This window comes from Amia ocellicauda, chromosome 10 (assembly GCF_036373705.1).
Source record: "Amia ocellicauda isolate fAmiCal2 chromosome 10, fAmiCal2.hap1, whole genome shotgun sequence".
In the NCBI taxonomy this organism is placed as follows: Eukaryota; Metazoa; Chordata; class Actinopteri; order Amiiformes; family Amiidae; genus Amia; species Amia ocellicauda.
The window spans coordinates 35,790,066-35,807,112 of record NC_089859.1 but is presented as its reverse complement, the minus strand read 5'-3'; the positions used below and the strand labels follow the sequence as shown (position 1 = coordinate 35,807,112).

General features: G+C 36.6%; 1 protein-coding gene and 1 long non-coding RNA gene across 2 annotated transcripts in view; both read right to left on the bottom strand.

Moving 5' to 3' along the window:
• Positions 1 to 17,047, bottom strand: part of LOC136759576 (plectin) — a 348,280-nt gene that overhangs the window by 78,636 nt on the left and 252,597 nt on the right. Inside the window, exons 36-38 of the mRNA XM_066714579.1 lie at positions 9,866 to 10,201; positions 8,988 to 9,040; positions 7,761 to 7,872 (exon numbers count right to left, since the gene is read on the bottom strand). Coding sequence (XP_066570676.1) covers positions 7,761 to 7,872; positions 8,988 to 9,040; positions 9,866 to 10,201 — 501 coding nt within the window. The remainder of the gene's footprint in view (positions 1 to 7,760; positions 7,873 to 8,987; positions 9,041 to 9,865; positions 10,202 to 17,047) is intronic.
• Positions 13,318 to 16,227, bottom strand: LOC136760561 (uncharacterized). The gene is made up of 3 exons (XR_010820215.1): positions 15,981 to 16,227; positions 15,401 to 15,544; positions 13,318 to 14,861 (listed from the first exon to the last, which is right to left on the bottom strand). It is a non-coding gene; the product is annotated as an uncharacterized LOC136760561 (long non-coding RNA).

Below are 17,047 nucleotides of genomic sequence, written 5' to 3'. Positions count from 1 at the left end.
TAATCCTCAATGTCTTCAGTTCCACTGATTGTGCTACTGCATCATCAACCCACAACCTCCTATGAGATCATGAGATCATGTAAACCAAATGCATAATAATGAAAGCAATTGAACAGTTTTCTTATGAAACAAGTGTATAATTCCTGAAAACTAAACAAGTATCAACATGTTTTACAACATATTTAAGTGTTATCTGTGTTTATAAAAAATGTATTTACTTATGGATTCGTGATGTCAAGATGATATAAATTAACTGGTGCGTAAATAAAATAATGTTTTCACAGAGTACATGTGCTAGCCAAGAGGAGAGAACCACAAGTGGGATTAGTGAAAAAGTGGAACATGAACATTATTCTTGGATTGTAGAATGGGGGTAGGGGGAATGAGAAGTGCATTGTAAATGGATTGCAAATGACACTGAATTAGAATAAATCTAATAAAACAGTATGGGCCAGAAGACTTGAAAGCCCTAAAAGTGGATTAATCCTTAGCATATTACCCTTCCCCCCAATTCCTAAATTAAATAAAACTGAATAGGTACTCGAGTATATGCTAATTAGCACTTTGCGAACCATCTTTACTCCCTTGTGGAATAACAAATGGCACACAGAAGCTTTTTTTTAATAAAAAGGGCTCTTTTTGATTGGTCAAAACTAAAGTGCAGTTCTTTAAATCAGTAATTTATCACTGGAGCATTTATTTCCCAGAGAGGCCGGATTTTTTGAATGAAAATGGAGGCCCCCTGTGGGGGACTCAAGCTATTAGATGCCTGAGTCACTGGAAAAAGGAAACAAGAATACACCCTCTACATTTTGGTATTGGTTTATCTGTCTTCAAGAAAGAGTTACAATTTATTTGGTGAAGGCAAATCAGTGGACAGTGGACAATTTCAGCTAAATATTCAACTGAGGAAAGTTCATGATGGGAGGAACTAAATTCGATAAAGTAAAATGAATGTGGTCATTGCTTTGTTTTCTGCAGTGGAATATGGAGTGGGCAGAGAAGGTGTGGAAGTGTGGGCATTGATGGCGACATTAAAATACTTATCAGCAATTCTGATTTGACTTTACAGAAGAATTACTTATGTGTACTATGTACATGTTGAAATAGACTTAAATATGTGAAGCAAATGATGTCCACATAACAATCTATCGGGGATGCAAAAGTAATTACATAAGCATCATTGTTACTACATATCCTTTTCTTGGGAAATACACTTTTTTTCTGTCTGTCTATCACAGTGCTGAAATGTGGTCAATACATTAGTTGCGGAAACACTAAAAAGGTGGCCCAGGAAATATCTCAGGAATGAGAGCTGTAAACTTGATTTACATGAGGACCCCTACCGTGTTTTAAGTAATTACTTTGTTTTTCCCAACAAGTCTTTTACCCAGACCACAGCATCAACTTCTTCTCATCACTTGAAAACCCTGCCAGATTTGCATGCAAGACAGAAGCAAGCAGAGCACTGTTCTTTTCACCCGTTGCTGGCCCTCAATCTATTTGTATACAGGTTATGTATGCAACTTTATTCATGTGGCCATTGACTTATCCCATAAAAAACAAACACTAGGGATCTAGGATTCATTATAAAAACTGCAATCAGAGAAGGTGATTTTCCTAATATTTTACATCTGCTTGCTAGAAGCATAGTAATTTTCAGGATGTGAAATTAGCTCCCCATCCTTGAATGCTGAAAACAAGTCACATCTTCAGTCACATCAATTTAAGAGATTTGTCTATAAACCTAAACTGTTGAAACAAAATAAAGAAAAAGATCAAATGTACTATTACTATTAGGTTTTGTTAAGAAATTAAATAAATATATATATTTAGCTCCCAAGCTCCCAATAATAGTGATAAAACAGAGGCTAATAACCCTCTCAAATGTGTATTTAATGTAATGAGTTATTATTTCACACATATTTATTTAATTCTGCAAATATAAATATGCATTTTAATTCAATAACCCTACATGGCTTGAAATATATAAACTCCAAATAGATCTATAACACTGTGTTGTAAACACTATACAATAGTAACAAAAAGGTTCTGAAACGTTGTACAGAATCTAACCACCTGAAAAATACAGAATGATTCAATTCAATCTCAGCACAGCTGGTGTCAGGGTAAAGAAGACCCCCTTTTTTTTGTTCACATTTAAGGGTCTCTCTCCATTGAATTCAAGCATCTCGTTAACAGGCCTCTCCGTATTGGAAGCAGAGGTACGCCAGACTCGTCAGACTTGTGCTTCAGAATTAGCATCACAATTATTATACAGTGAGATAAAGAGCAATATGGAGCAAAGGGATATAAAAGAAACAGCTTTCACAGTCTTGCAGGTTGAAGAACAATCACATGATGTGACACCTCTATTCCCATTGAAATTCAGAAAAGCAATTATCATGTCTTTATGGGTTTCACACTTGCAAGCATGAGAAGGATTCTTTCAACACCTTTTGCTGTGTGAAGTTGCTGAATGCAAAAATTAAAAATGCTCTCTAGGTGGGATTTGAAAAAGACTATAAGGTCAATGCGCAAATATTCCCCACACAAAGATAATTATTTTAATTACTTAACAAAATCTATGAGTTTAAATGAAGAAAGACAGAGTGGGGTTGTAATAAACAAGATGAGGGAGCTGTAGAGGAGTGTGCACTCCTAGTTGAAGCAGGCTGACAATCCATAGCCCTCTCAATCCTGTTATACAGGGATATTACCTTAAAATCCTTTTCTGCATGAGCAGGCCCCAAGCACACCATGCAGTACTCGTGATGGTCCCACAGTGGCAACATGGCAGGGCATCCCCCACGGCAAGGCTGAAGCATTCAAGTGGTGCGGGGGGAGAGCAAAAGCTGGACCGAGCCATTTTGGGGGCAACTGTGCAACCTCAAAGAAGACTGTGCTCAAGGTCACAGCAACTCTCACCACACAGAAGTCTAATGAGAAACTGGTACAGCCCTACCAGAGTCCCACATTATTATTATTATTATTATTATTATTATTATTATTATTATTATTATTATTATTATCATTATTATTATTTATTTATTTATTTTTTCTTGGCAGACGCCCATATCCACATACAATGATACAATACAAACGATAATAATAATAATTATTATAATAATAATAATAATAATAATAATAATAATAATAATAATGGAAAAACTAAATACAGACATGCAGCATGGGCTGTGACAATAGTAAAAATCAAGCCCAGTACCTCTGCCTACTGGAGCCCCAATGACTGCATCTCATTTCCTGCAATGGAAAAAGGGGATTGGTTGCGAAGTAAGCTGCTGTTCGAGAATATCATGGAAGGAGCAGCCACAAACTTCCAGTCCGCAGACCATGGGATGACAAAAAGTAGGGTAAGATATAAGAATAAGTAATAACAATATAATAATAAGTCACTGTGTATAGACGGGTGACAAATTAAAGGAAAAACCTGAATAAAAGTTAACATCCTATCATGCTCTGTGGCATGAATACAAATGCTGAGCAGGTCCAGTTGACCTCAATTTTGTATCAAGAAGGCAAGAGGAAAGGATCTAAGTGACTGTGAACGAGGGGTCATTATTGGGGCATGAATGGCAGGAGCTTTAGTCACAAAGACGCTCAACTGGCTCTTGTTCTCGACAAGAGGGTGAGTGCATGAGTGGCGACACCAAGAGAACGGTACTGGCCTGACTGCTTGACCCCTACAGTGAGGGGGTCCGGAGGCTCTGTTATGCTGTGGGGGGAATTTTCCTGGCATGGTTTGGGTCCACTTGTCCCCTTAGAGGGAAGTGTCACTGCAATTCATTACAATGAGTGATCACCTTTATCCTATGGTGAAACATTTCTATCCTGATGGGAGTGGTCTCTTCCAGGATGCCAATGCCCCCATCCACAAGGCACGAGGGCTCACTGAATTGTTTGATGAGTATGAAAATGATGTGAATCATATGCTATGGCCTTCACAGTCACCAGATCTCAACCCAATTGTACACCTATGGGATATTTTGGACCGACGTGTTAGACAGCGCTCTCCACCACCATCATCAAAACACCAAATTAGGGAATATCTTTTGGAAGAATGGTGTTCATCCCTCCAGTAGAGTTCAGAGACTCGTAGAATCTGTGCCAAGAGCATTGAAGTTTTTCTGGTGGCTCGTGGTGCCCAACACCTTAGTGAGACACTTTATATTGATTTTTCCTTTAATTTGTCACCCGTCTGTATATCAATCATATAATAATAGAATTATAGATACTAGAATAATAGAGTCACTATAAGATGCTTAGTGGGGAGGAATGTAAACAATCCAGCACACACACGGACAACTTCTCTTGCACAGTGAAAAGTCAGAAGAGGGTGTTTTGCCTGCATGCAATGTACTTGGGTCCCTGTACGCAGGGGCCTTAGACAGCTTTGCTATAAGGCTTTTCATGTGCTTCTGTGTGAAAGGTGATGTCCCATAACTGGGAATTGTTTGGAGATTGAAAGATTACTGGATATTAACATAACATTGCTGCTACATTTTGCTTCTTGACCAGAGAATGGGTATCCTAGAAATCTGTACAATTTAGTATCATATCCTAAAAACATCACATGTTATACACACGCATGTACAGCTATGTATTACAGTTTATGTACTAAGGAAACTGTAGGCAATTCATCCATCTGCTTGATCTGTAATCTCACTGGAGAAGACTCTATTAAATAGAAGAAACAGAATCTGTCACACTGTGGATCTGATGAAAATGGGGGGCGCAGATAATTAAGCAGATGCCTTTATCCAAATTGACTTATTTGGTTTTACAAACAGCATATATGAACAGCAGCTTGAATATCTTGTGTTTTGTTAAAGCCTCTGTCTATCTTCTTATGTTTGTGCAGGACAGGTCCCCCCTGTAAATCCAGTGGTATATTGGTTGTAAGTCTTTTAACCTATGACTTTTAAACCCACTCTACCTGTATATATATATATTTGTAACTTAAAAGCAACCGTGCACTACAGCGTTTTCACCCCCATGAGGTGCTGGCCCAAATAAGGCAAAAATTGATTTTGTAATCTCACTTCAGGACATTTTAATCTGGTTATGGATATTTTGTGAATCAAATGGAACTGCCACAACTGCTCCATCTACTTTCCATTTCCACAGTTCTGTGTAGAAGAGAATGGGAGAAAAGCCTCCCCAGATTATTATTATTATTATTATTATTATTATTATTATTATTATTATTATATTATTATAATTATTATGTTGTTATTTTCATTAAAGTAATTGTGATTATGTCATCATATATTATATGACATCCAACAGATTAAAACTAATATCGACAGACTACCTACATACTGTCCTGTGAAGTGGTGAGATTCTTTTCACCAGTTCACAGGACTACTTGTTTACCTTATGAATGAGAGCTATTCAACTGTAATTAAGCTGATATTTGATAGGTGCTTTGGCAAACATGCATAAAACGGAAAACCTGTTATTTCTCAAAGATATCCTTTCACTGTTTAAATTCAAAGCAAACTCTGATGTGTTTGTATTTTCTGAGAAATAAAAGTGAAACTTAGAAAGACCCCATAGAAACAGAAACCCTATCCTTTACAAAATTGTGTGTGTGTGAAGATAGATGGATAGCCGAGCTGCAAATACTGTACGTGTACAGGAACTTATGAGAAAGATGTCATTAATTTTCAAGAACAGGCTATTATGATACAATAAGGCAAAACATCCCTTTAATACTTATTATATATAACGAAAAAATGTAACCAATAATGCTGGTGTAAAATTTTACATCATTTTGATATGTTTATTTCAGAAATATGGCTTCTGGATAATGATTGGACTTAAATTAAGGTGGTTGATATCTTCCAGCATGTTCCATTACATTTAATCTTTCTGGGAATATTGTTGAATATTCTATCATTTCCTGGTGCTTTCCTCTCCATCATGTGCTTGATGTGCTTCACTTCTTCCAGAAAATGGTTGGTGTTCAAGAGTCTTATCTATTTGTCTATTTATATCAATGGAACACAAGCTAGATATAGATAATCACACATTCTCATTCTGTATATTTCCTTTTAGTTTGGGACATTTTCGAAGCATGTGTAATTTCACCACAGTGGGTGTAGTAATATTTGCCTCAGAGCTGGGTGTCTGATGCTTTGTTTCCTGATGAGATAACCACCAACCTTTTTCTTAAGGTGGAGCAGGGTATTGGTTTTGTGCTATAAGAATAAGTTTGTCTGGCTTATTGAGACTAATGTCTCTTTTATACAAAGGCCCAATGCTCAAAAGGGACATATCTGTTATTCTACTATTAATGCTGGAAATAGATTATTTAAAAGACATGCATGTGGTTAAAAAACCTGATTATATTAATAATAATAATAATTTTGCCCCTGCATGGGACATGCATGGAAATTGCAGAAAGAAGAACCAAAAAACAAAAAACCTTTTCAGTTAGATCACCGTGATCCATCTGTCAGATTCTGCATATTTTTTGTCTTTCTGATCCACAAATCTAACCTAATTCCTTTTCAGATTGCCCGCCCATGTGTGCAAAGGGCCTCCGCCAAAGACTTGCTCACAAACCTCCCTGCCTGCTCCTGTACAAAAGAAGCCGGCTGTTGTTCCAGTGAAGCCTCTCAAAGGCTGCCAGAGATACCGAGCCCCTCTCTCTGCTGTTCTGACCCTCTCTTTTTCCCGTAACTCTCCCCTTAGGGTGCCTGCTGTGCCATAAACCACAAGCAACCCTGACCACGGCTTACCGCTGCTGAGAAAGTGGCTGTCACCCAATGTCAATGAGACTTACATGTGAAACAGCTGCTTCATTACAACTGTGATCAAGAAACAATTTGTGGAAACAAAACTCAGTATCATGTATTACTCATTTTCAGTATTTTATTATCTTATTTTAGTTTTCCTGTTGTTTTGCAAAATCCTTACTGGAATTAACCATAGATAAGACAAAAGCTGCCCAAGTTATTGTTTATACTGCTAATACATGACACAGTATCTGCATGAAAACAGTTACACACATGTAAGGCAATCAAAGAGTTCTGGTGTGCACATTAAATCAAAAAGGCCTTCTGTAACACTTTCCAGTCATTACTAATGAAACATTCACTCAATTTCCATAAATAATAAATTATATTTATTTTATCTAAGACATGAATGTAAGTGACAGGCACATTACTCATTTATAACTTATATATACTGTGTCATTAATATTTGACCCATCATGTATTAATTATGGTAAATCAAATGTTTGTAACCAGACCATCTAATACATTGTTATCACATTGTCTTTGTTTACCCCACACATATATACACAGGGATACAAAATCAGTTTTATACCCACAGACATGTTCCAAATCTCTAGCATATGAGTGGACAAATATTTTCTTTTACTCTGCCAGCTGTCGTGAAACAGGCTGTGGTTTAGTTTTTTTGCTTCGTTGCTTGTGACATCAGTAGCCAGCTAAATGACTGCAGTTGTCTTCTTCAGTATCAGACACAAACAGTCAGGTAACTGCACCCTCCCAGCTAAAGACAAGACTTTTGGAGAGCACAGAGATAAATGATCTGACCTGGAACTGAAAAATAAAACCACCACCAAAAATTTGGCAGGTATTTGTAACCACATTAGTTTTATCATTCAAAATAATATAAGATGCCTTGCTAGGATTGTGTTGCTAAATGATAAAACCCAGGCTATTATTTTTTTGGATTTTTAATTATAGAATAAGAAATGATCTGACCTCAGGATCCACAGGGGGAAGCCTCATCTCCATTCCTTTCAACCAGTGGCGCAGAGCTCGAATTTGACCTCTAAACTCATTTTGCCATTGTTGCCAATCTTCAGTCTCTCTCCTTGGAAAAGAAGCCCATGTCAGAGATGTATATGACAAGGAATTACGAGCCCACAATTAACTGCAATCTCCTAGATCAACATACTAAAAAGTGGATATTTTTAGTATCGTCACAGACCTTCTCTGTGCCTTACTTTGCATTATTAAATATGGTTGGACAAAATCATTTTCTAAAATATGAAAAAAAAATACATTAATGAAACAATTGTTACTAAAGACATGTTTGTGTGTACTTTTATCAGATAACTAAATAGGTTCATACTGTTAAAGTGCTGTAAGTACATTTACTACCAGCCCAGCATTGTGAAATAACAAAATCACTGATAAGTAGGTTATTAGTATTTAAAAATTCAAGAAAATGACCACAGTACAGTTTTTATACAGAGCTGTGTCATGGTAGTTCAAGTATAATCTTTGGATAAATTAATTCAATTATAAATATAATTTGCATTACTATCCTTTATTTCTAGCTTCTTGGTTACATACAAAACTGTACACAGTCAAAACTGTGGGTGTGAATGCAGATTATTAGAATCCTATAGGCTACCTTGAGCGTCTGGCTAAAACATACTATTCAAAATGTAGCACTAAAACCAAACTTCAGGTTTTATTGTTATACAATTTAATGTATGGATGTCACAAAATACTTCAAGGGGGACTGAGTATTAAGTTTTACATCCCATATAACTGTCCAGCACAGAGAATGCTTCACAGATTATTGCTCAATAGATGATAAATGAACATGTGGGCCCAAACATAGACACATTCATTAGGAAAAAGCAACGTGCTTTTCTGCTGTCTATTGGTGTGCATCACTGAATTTCCTCTCACCAGCTGATGAGAGTGGTATTATCTATTAGAAGTGTATTTATTATTTTGTTTTTATGAGAGTCCATCCAGGCATACACTTCCATTGGTCGAATAGAAGACATTAACAATTGACCAACTGTTGTCAGTGGCCATGTGTTCTCATGTTAACTAACTGTTAATGGGCAAGTTGCTCATAATCTTTTATAAAGTAATATGCATCTCAATACATGGTCAGTGTCCAAAGGAATATGTTAAAATGAATCAAATGGGCAATGAGGGTCTCTCCTTCCATCATACTGTAGTTACCTGTTATCTTCTTTCGTTACAGACATTCGTAGTTCTGGTATCATCTCATCTTCCTAAAACAAATTACAAAATAACACACATTAATTGAAACATACGCTCCACTTCAGTTCTTGAAAATTCATCCACACCACCAAGAATATCTGAATATATGAAGCATCTGTATCTCACACCAAATTTCAACTTCTCTAACTTCAAAGTTAAATAAAAAAAATTGGAAGTGCAGATTAAATCAAAACTTTGATGCAAATTTATTATGAAAAACTATCATCTGATGGCAGCTTTATATTAGAATTTTGCCAGAGGTTGTATACATTTGAACAATTAGAGAATATGTGTGGTTAATGCCATGTGGTTGGGTCAGAGTTTTCATATGCATCTGTTATATAAATCTAAGTGATGTGTCTCATTGGTTTTCCACTTAAATGCACCTTCAGGTTATGGGCGTTGCACAAACTACACACAAAGTACCATAGAATTCAATACATTTCAAAAGAGAAAAGCTGCTATATTTAATATTCAATTTATTCCATACTTAAGGTATTTGGTACAACAGGCCACAGCACACTCTAATATTGTTCCAGGTAGTTTGTACCCTAAACCTTTTGCCAATGCATTCATTCCTTTTTTCCATCCTTTGTAGTCAGTACTCAACTGGTATCAAGTCAAATCAATTCCCCACAACAACAACAAAATTTGCAGACTTTCACTCTACTGACATGAGTCCCATGACATGTTACAGTAAATTTCCTAGCCAGACATTATTACACAAATTGGTAAGTTTCAGTCTGGTAACTAGAACCACTTCTAGTTCCACTTGCAGAGGAGTGTGATATCAAGGTACAATATCAATTACATAAAAAATGTTTAATGAACATTACCTCTACTTTCTGACCAGGGGTGAGAACATCTTTACTTCCTGTCAAAGATACATTGTACATTTCAATGCAGTGCTCCTTAATCCTCTCCTCATTACCACTGGCTCCTACTTGTGGATTAGCACATCTGTCATCCAGAAGGGCAGGCAGACTGTGTGATGTTTCTGAATGATGAAGTCCTTGTCTGAGAATAGGCTCTTCTGAGACTCCCAGTGCAGTGTCCAGCAGCCTCGCTTGTTCAGGGCTCTCCAAGCTGTCAGAGTCGAAGCTACTTCCATAGTGTCTGTCACTCCGGAGACCACAGGTAGAAATCACAACCTCCGCTCCAGGATTCACACCCTGCAATGATGTTAGATATAAAACCCGTTGTCATATCTGATACTTCAGACATGGAAACGCATCGTCTCACTTAACACAGGAAGGCAGATGCCAGCCCCCTTTCTGACATACTGCACAAGTGTTTAGCCCTTGTGTGTATATGTTCCAAAATATAGAGACATTATTATGTTCACACTGATGGTTTTTGTTAACCCCACCCTCCCTGTGACACATAGACCCTAAAAAAAAAGAATCACAAAAAATATAAAAACAATCACAAAAAAAAAATTATATATATATATATATATATATATATATATATATATATATATATATATATATATATATATGTGTGTGTGTGTGTGTGTGTGTGTGTGTGTGTGTGCGTACAAATTATAATAATTTTTGTTGTGGTTTATTCAAAGAAACTACCCAGACTATCACCATGTTGCCTTTTCTAATGTTCAACTAAGGGCCCTACATAAGAAGTTATTTACCTTAAAATTAAATAGAATATAATTACTGTATCTGTGTCTAATGATTTCCTTATTGTACATATTACTAAACTTGAACCTTGGGCCGGATTAAATAAAAAACTTGAACCCACATCCTAATAGCAAACTACAAAGCTGTACATCATAGCGGTTATAATTCTGTCGTTTTCTATTAGCGGGTGGGTCACAGTTTTGATTTAATCCCAGCCCTGGTCCTTATTCAGAAACATGCACACAAAGCACCTCTTGTGGACAGCACTTGTAATTACATAATTTCAGATTTCTATCCCTTCATACTGTAAATCAAACTTGCACCCTTGGATACATACTGTACTCATGATTTGAGCACAGTTGTCATTCTTCATTGATGGAAGAGAACATATTCTCAGTAGAATGAAACAGTTTGGAACACAGTGGTCCCATTTAAAGGAAAATCAATAATGTTTATTTGTCATTATTTATTTATTCTAACCTACATATTAAAAGTTCAGTCTATTACTTTTTATATATACAGTGAGGGAAAAAATTATTTGATCCCCTGCTGATTTTGTACGTTTGCCCACTGACAAAGAAATGATCAGTCTATAATTTTAATGGTAGGTGTATTTTAACAGTGAGAGACAGAATAACAACAAAAAAATCAAGAAAAACGCATTTCAAAAAAGTTATAAATTGATTTGCATGTTAATGAGGGAAATACTTCGACTTAGTACTTGGTGGCAAAACCCTTGTTGGCAATCACAGAGGTCAGACGTTTCTTGTAGTTGGCCACCAGGTTTGCACACATCTCAGGAGGGATTTTGTCCCACTCCTCTTTGCAGATCCTTTCCAAGTCATTAAGGTTTCGAGGCTAACGTTTGGCAACTCGAACCTTCAGCTCCCTCCACAGATTTTCTATGGGATTAAGGTCTGGAGACTGGCTAGGCCACTCCAGGACCTTAATGTGCTTCTTCTTGAGCCACTCCTTTGTTGCCTTGGCTGTGTGTTTTGGGTCATTGTCATGCTGGAATACCCATCCACGACCCATTTTCAATGCCCTGGCTGAGGGAAGGAGGTTCTCACTCTGTCCCCTTAGCAGAAAAACACCCCCAAAGCATAATGTTTCCACCTCCATGTTTGACGGTGGGGATGGTGTTCTTGAGGTCATTCCTCCTCCTCCAAACACGGCGAGTTGAGTTGATGCCAAAGAGCTCGATTTTGGTCTCATCTGACCACAACACTTTCACCCAGTTCTCCTCTGAATCATTCAGATGTTCATTGGCAAACTTCAGACGGGCCTGTACATGTGCTTTCTTGAGCAAAGGGACCTTGCGGGCGCTGCAGGATTTCAGTCCTTCACGGCGTAGTGTGTTACCAATTGTTTTCTTGGTGACTATGGTCCCAGCTGCCTTGAGATCATTAACAAGATCCTCCCGTGTAGTTCTGGGCTGATTCCTCACCGTTCTCATGATCATTGAAACTCCACGAGGTGAGAACTTGCATGGAGCCCCAGACCGAGGGAGACTGACAGTTATTTTGTGTTTCTTCCATTTGCCAATAATCACACCAACTATTGTCACCTTCTCACCAAGCTGCTTGGCAATGGTCTTGTAGCCCATTCCAGCCTTGTGTATGTCTAAAATCTTGTCCCTGACATCCTTGGACAGCTCTTTGGTCTTGGCCATGGTGGAGAGTTTGGAATCTGATTGATTGATTGATTGCTTCTGTGGACAGGTGTCTTTTATACAGGTAACGAGCTGAGATTAGGAGCACTCCCTTTAAGAGAGTGCTCCTAATCTCAGCTTGTTACCTGTATAAAAGACACCCGGGAGCCAGAAATCTCACTGATTGATAGGGGATCAAATACTTATTTCCCTCATTAACATGCAAATCAATTTATAACTTTTTTGAAATGTGTTTTTCTGGATTTTGTTGTTGTTATTCTTTCTGTTTCTCACTGTTAAAATACACCTACCATTAAAATTATAGACTGATCATTTCTTTATCAGTGGGCAAACGTACAAAATCAGCAGGGGATCAAATACTTTTTTCCCTCACTGTATTTGTAATATATCAACCTAACTAATCATAGACCTTTAATGTGAATTAATATTGACCAACTTTTCATATTCTCAATTCTCACGTAAATTAATCTTAACAGCTTTTGTCTGCACAAAGTGGCAAGCCATGCCATTTAATAAGGTCTGCATATGAAAACATTTCAGCATACTTGATGTTACTGCATTATAATACCATGGGCTGGATTAAATCTAAACTTTGACCCATCCGCTAATAGAAAACTACACAGAACTGTGCTCAATTTTTAGTAAGATGCCACTTCTAATCATAAATATAACCACTATGGTGATTAAATCCGGCCCCATGTCACAGTAACCAAGCAATAATACCAAATTTAACATACATTTCATACTCTAATAACATGTAATTTCTATCAATTTAGGGAATCCAGTCTTTATTCAAATTTTCCTTTTGCATATACCTTTTCTATATTGTGTCTCAATAAAGAACTACAATTAGAACAAATTGCTATTAGATCTCTTCATGTAATGGAAGGAAGTACTGTCTTTAAGACCCCATGTGGATGTGTGTTTTACACTTAAAAAACTCGTTCCTTTCCTTTGGTAATGACTGAAGGACAAAGAGTCTGTTTTTATAGCACATTGGTTTATTTACATTAGAATATAGTGTTATCCTCAAAAAATACACCAGATTTTATTTTTTTAAACCATGCCTCATAACACAACTTTCATTTTTATTAGCAAAATCAACCAGTTAGTTCTGATGAATTATGTCGTTCTAATATTTTAAACCGGCTTAAACGGAACAAAACAAAACAAAACTGCTTTCGATGAGTGGATACATGTAAAAAGTCTTCATTATCATTGCTTGTTTTTGTATATAGTTCATTACTTGAGTTAGTAAAACATGCGAAGCAAAAAATATATATTATATATATATATATCAAAAATATGATGAAAAAAATGAAAATATCATGATGATTTACACAAGTCAAGTACTTTTTTAAGGTACAACAGAATACAAATGACAAACTTATTGCTATGTTGAACAAAAAAGGGGTTGGGAACACTGGTTAAAAAAGGCAACATGAAGCAAAGTTTTAAGATCCCTTTCCAAAGAGAGGTGACTAAATAGAGTATGTACATGGGACTTAGATGCGTTAGATTTAAATTATATATTTTTTGACTATCAAATACTTTTTAGTGTTCTTGACATAGATAAACTACCTTTGCACCCAATCAGTTTTCAATGTAACCAAGCTGAAAGTGTCTCATAAAAAACTGCCATAAAATAGGAATTCAGGGAACAATAAAGGGGCATTTATAATTATAATTAAAACGTCTTTGTGAAGGATGAAGCACAGTTGGCCCTATTCCTCAATAACTGGTTAAGAGGAGCAAACAGAAAGCAATGGGTCCTCTTGTCTGACAATATTGTTCATTAGACATGAGAGCAAGATCTGTTGCTTCTCAGATTGCTTTCAACTCAACAAAACATTTTGAGATTGATGAGCTCCTACTCTTGCAGCTGCTTTCAGTCCTTTTTAAGACTTCACATAAGAATGTGAACAGTGGATCAAGATATTCTATACTTTTATTTGTTAACTCATTTGTAACTGTCAAATACATCTTGTCTATACAATAGCGTAATCTGAAATGACCTGAAAAAACATACTGTAACCATGCCTCATAAATTATGTTGATAAGGCAATACTGCAACCGAGGCATCCTGATTTTTAAGTTTGATACTAAATAACACTGACCCAAACTACCATCTCCAATGGGTTCTCCTCTGAATTTGATAAACACTATCCAATTATAATTATTCATAAGTATTTTAACTTAAATGGACTTGTCCTGTAGCCCATGTCTTCCAGTGTCTGAAAACATATTTTTGTGTAGCACCTATTGTTCATTTCAATTTCAATTTACAATACAGAGTAAAAATGACATTGATGGACAATAGAAGGCAGCAGCTGTGGACTGTCCAGTGAGAGAATGCAGCTCCAGGAGTGAAGGCTTGTAGAAATTGTCTCAGTGTACAGTGTCTACAATAAGCTTATTCCTGATATCTCAGAGCATAAAGAGATTTCAAAGGTTCAATAGCCTCAGTTTTCTTCACGAGGGGGAGGTGTGATGGGAGGAGGAGGGAAATACTTGAATGTAGATCTAAAAACAAAACAAAAAGAATGACTGAATTAATGAAATGAACTGAATAAAATGTGTGTGATTAACAAAGACAAACAAAACCAAAATGAAACAAGTGAGGGTTGATAGTGGCCCTGCAGTTGTTCTACCAAGAGCATTATCTGACATGGCCACTAATTTGTTGTAAATACTGATAAACAGTTTCCAGATGGTGCTGTGACTGGGAAGGCAATAGTTAATTCAAACAAATGATAACTGAAAAAAACATGAATGGCTGGCTGAAGAATAAAAATAAGACAGGTTTCAATAAATGATGGTCAAGGTTTGCATTTCAAATGAGCTCTTGTTGACACAGCTGAACACATTATTGATGGAACTGTCCTAAATTACCACAAACTACAGATATTAAGCCATTAGGTTCCCTATAAAATCTCCAATGACACAGTTCTGCAGGACTAAGAGTGAAATATCATTATACACAAGACTTAAGACTTCAAAAAGGACGGATGTACAACATCTTTTCAGATTTTATCTCGCAGTTTAGTCAAATGTCTCATTACCTGGATCTCTAGATAATGAGGCAGTTGAGTCCTAATGATGCTGATGTTACAGTTTCCGTCAGTCCAAGGCCACTGAGCTTTAGAAATCCAGTTTAGAATCCCTCTCTCAGTACATTCCCCCTGATGCATATTGGCAAGGTATACCTATAACAAAGAGCAACAGAACAAATGCTTTTAAACACACCTGTGTTTATGCACCATTAAGCATGTACATTCACAAGTCCAGAGCCCATTTTCGATTCAAATAAAAGGTCAGTAAACGTAATTTAGCATTCCTTCCATCATTGGTCCCTCATACTTACCCTGCAGTCCCCCATCTCCCTCCCTCCCTCCATTGCAATGAATCCACAATCAACAACTGATTGTGTATTTAAATATACACATTGCTATACATACACATTTAATTCATTCCAGTGCAACGCCCATTTTTAAATGCATGATCAAGTAAATGCAAACACACAATTATAAAACGAATTCAATTAGAAGCTTGCAATAGTTGTACTTGATTGATTTTGGCTTAAACTAGACATACGTTTGAGAATAAAGCATGCAGCATTACTCAGAAAAATAAACAACATACCTCAGCCACTTCCCAGTTACACAGTTAAAGTAAAAGGTGGGTGAAACTGAAAGGAGTCAAGAGGTCACATGCATAACAGCTACCCTGATCTAGTCCCATCTGCTGATTGGACTTCTACTTGGAGGAGATAGAGGAACAGGTGTGAGGAGTGTCATGTGAAAAAAGCATTTGAAGGTAAAGCAACAAGAACACTGCTTTGAGTATGGGGAAAAGTTTTTATATAGTAGAAAAGAGAGGATTTTGTACTAGGGGACATTACTTACAAGCACCTCTTAATGTCCAGACATCTTGAAGAGACTTTGAAGGATGTCAGGGCTTGGAGGCTATTGTCTTTGAAGCTAGCAATCCTTTGAAATCTTCTTGAGTTCTGGAGATGTACTGGACAACATACTGAAAACCTTCCTTTGACCTTTGATGGCAGATGTATCCTAGTGATTCCAATGGCAATCCTGTCCAATTATGAGGGAGTAGCATTGTGTGGGCAATTTCTGCTGTGGATTCTTTCAACTGCTGTAAGTTTCATCCATTTGATTCAGAATATTCTTGCATAGGAATTTGTAGCACATTCCATTAATTTGGGTAAATGTACAACCAGTGAACATCTTGGGCAGAAGGCAGATCATTGTAAGAGTTCTTGAGCTTGGCAGCTTGACTGTGGCAGTGTTGCAGAGTTTTTGGAAAGGATCTTGAAGCTTGGCATCCTGAAGCATTTTTCCCCAAATGTTAATTACAAAATATGTATGTTCCTTTCTTATTCTGCTCTGCAGATAGCAAAGTCATTATTTGGTTTCTTTTGCCTTGCTGGGTTACAACTTTTGATTTACAAAATGACTCTGCTCGGATCCCAATACACTTATATAGAGAAACATAAAGGAATATACATACTTTTCAATCAGTTATACAATATAATGTTTATGTTTATGTTGGCCGACGAAGTATTCTTTCTGAAGGAACATAAAGCATTATTTTCTCAAAAGAAATAAAATAGGTTTAAAAGAAACTAGGGCTGGAAAAATCCTATTTCTGATTTCTATTTATGATAATATGTTAAGGTTCAATAAGCTGCA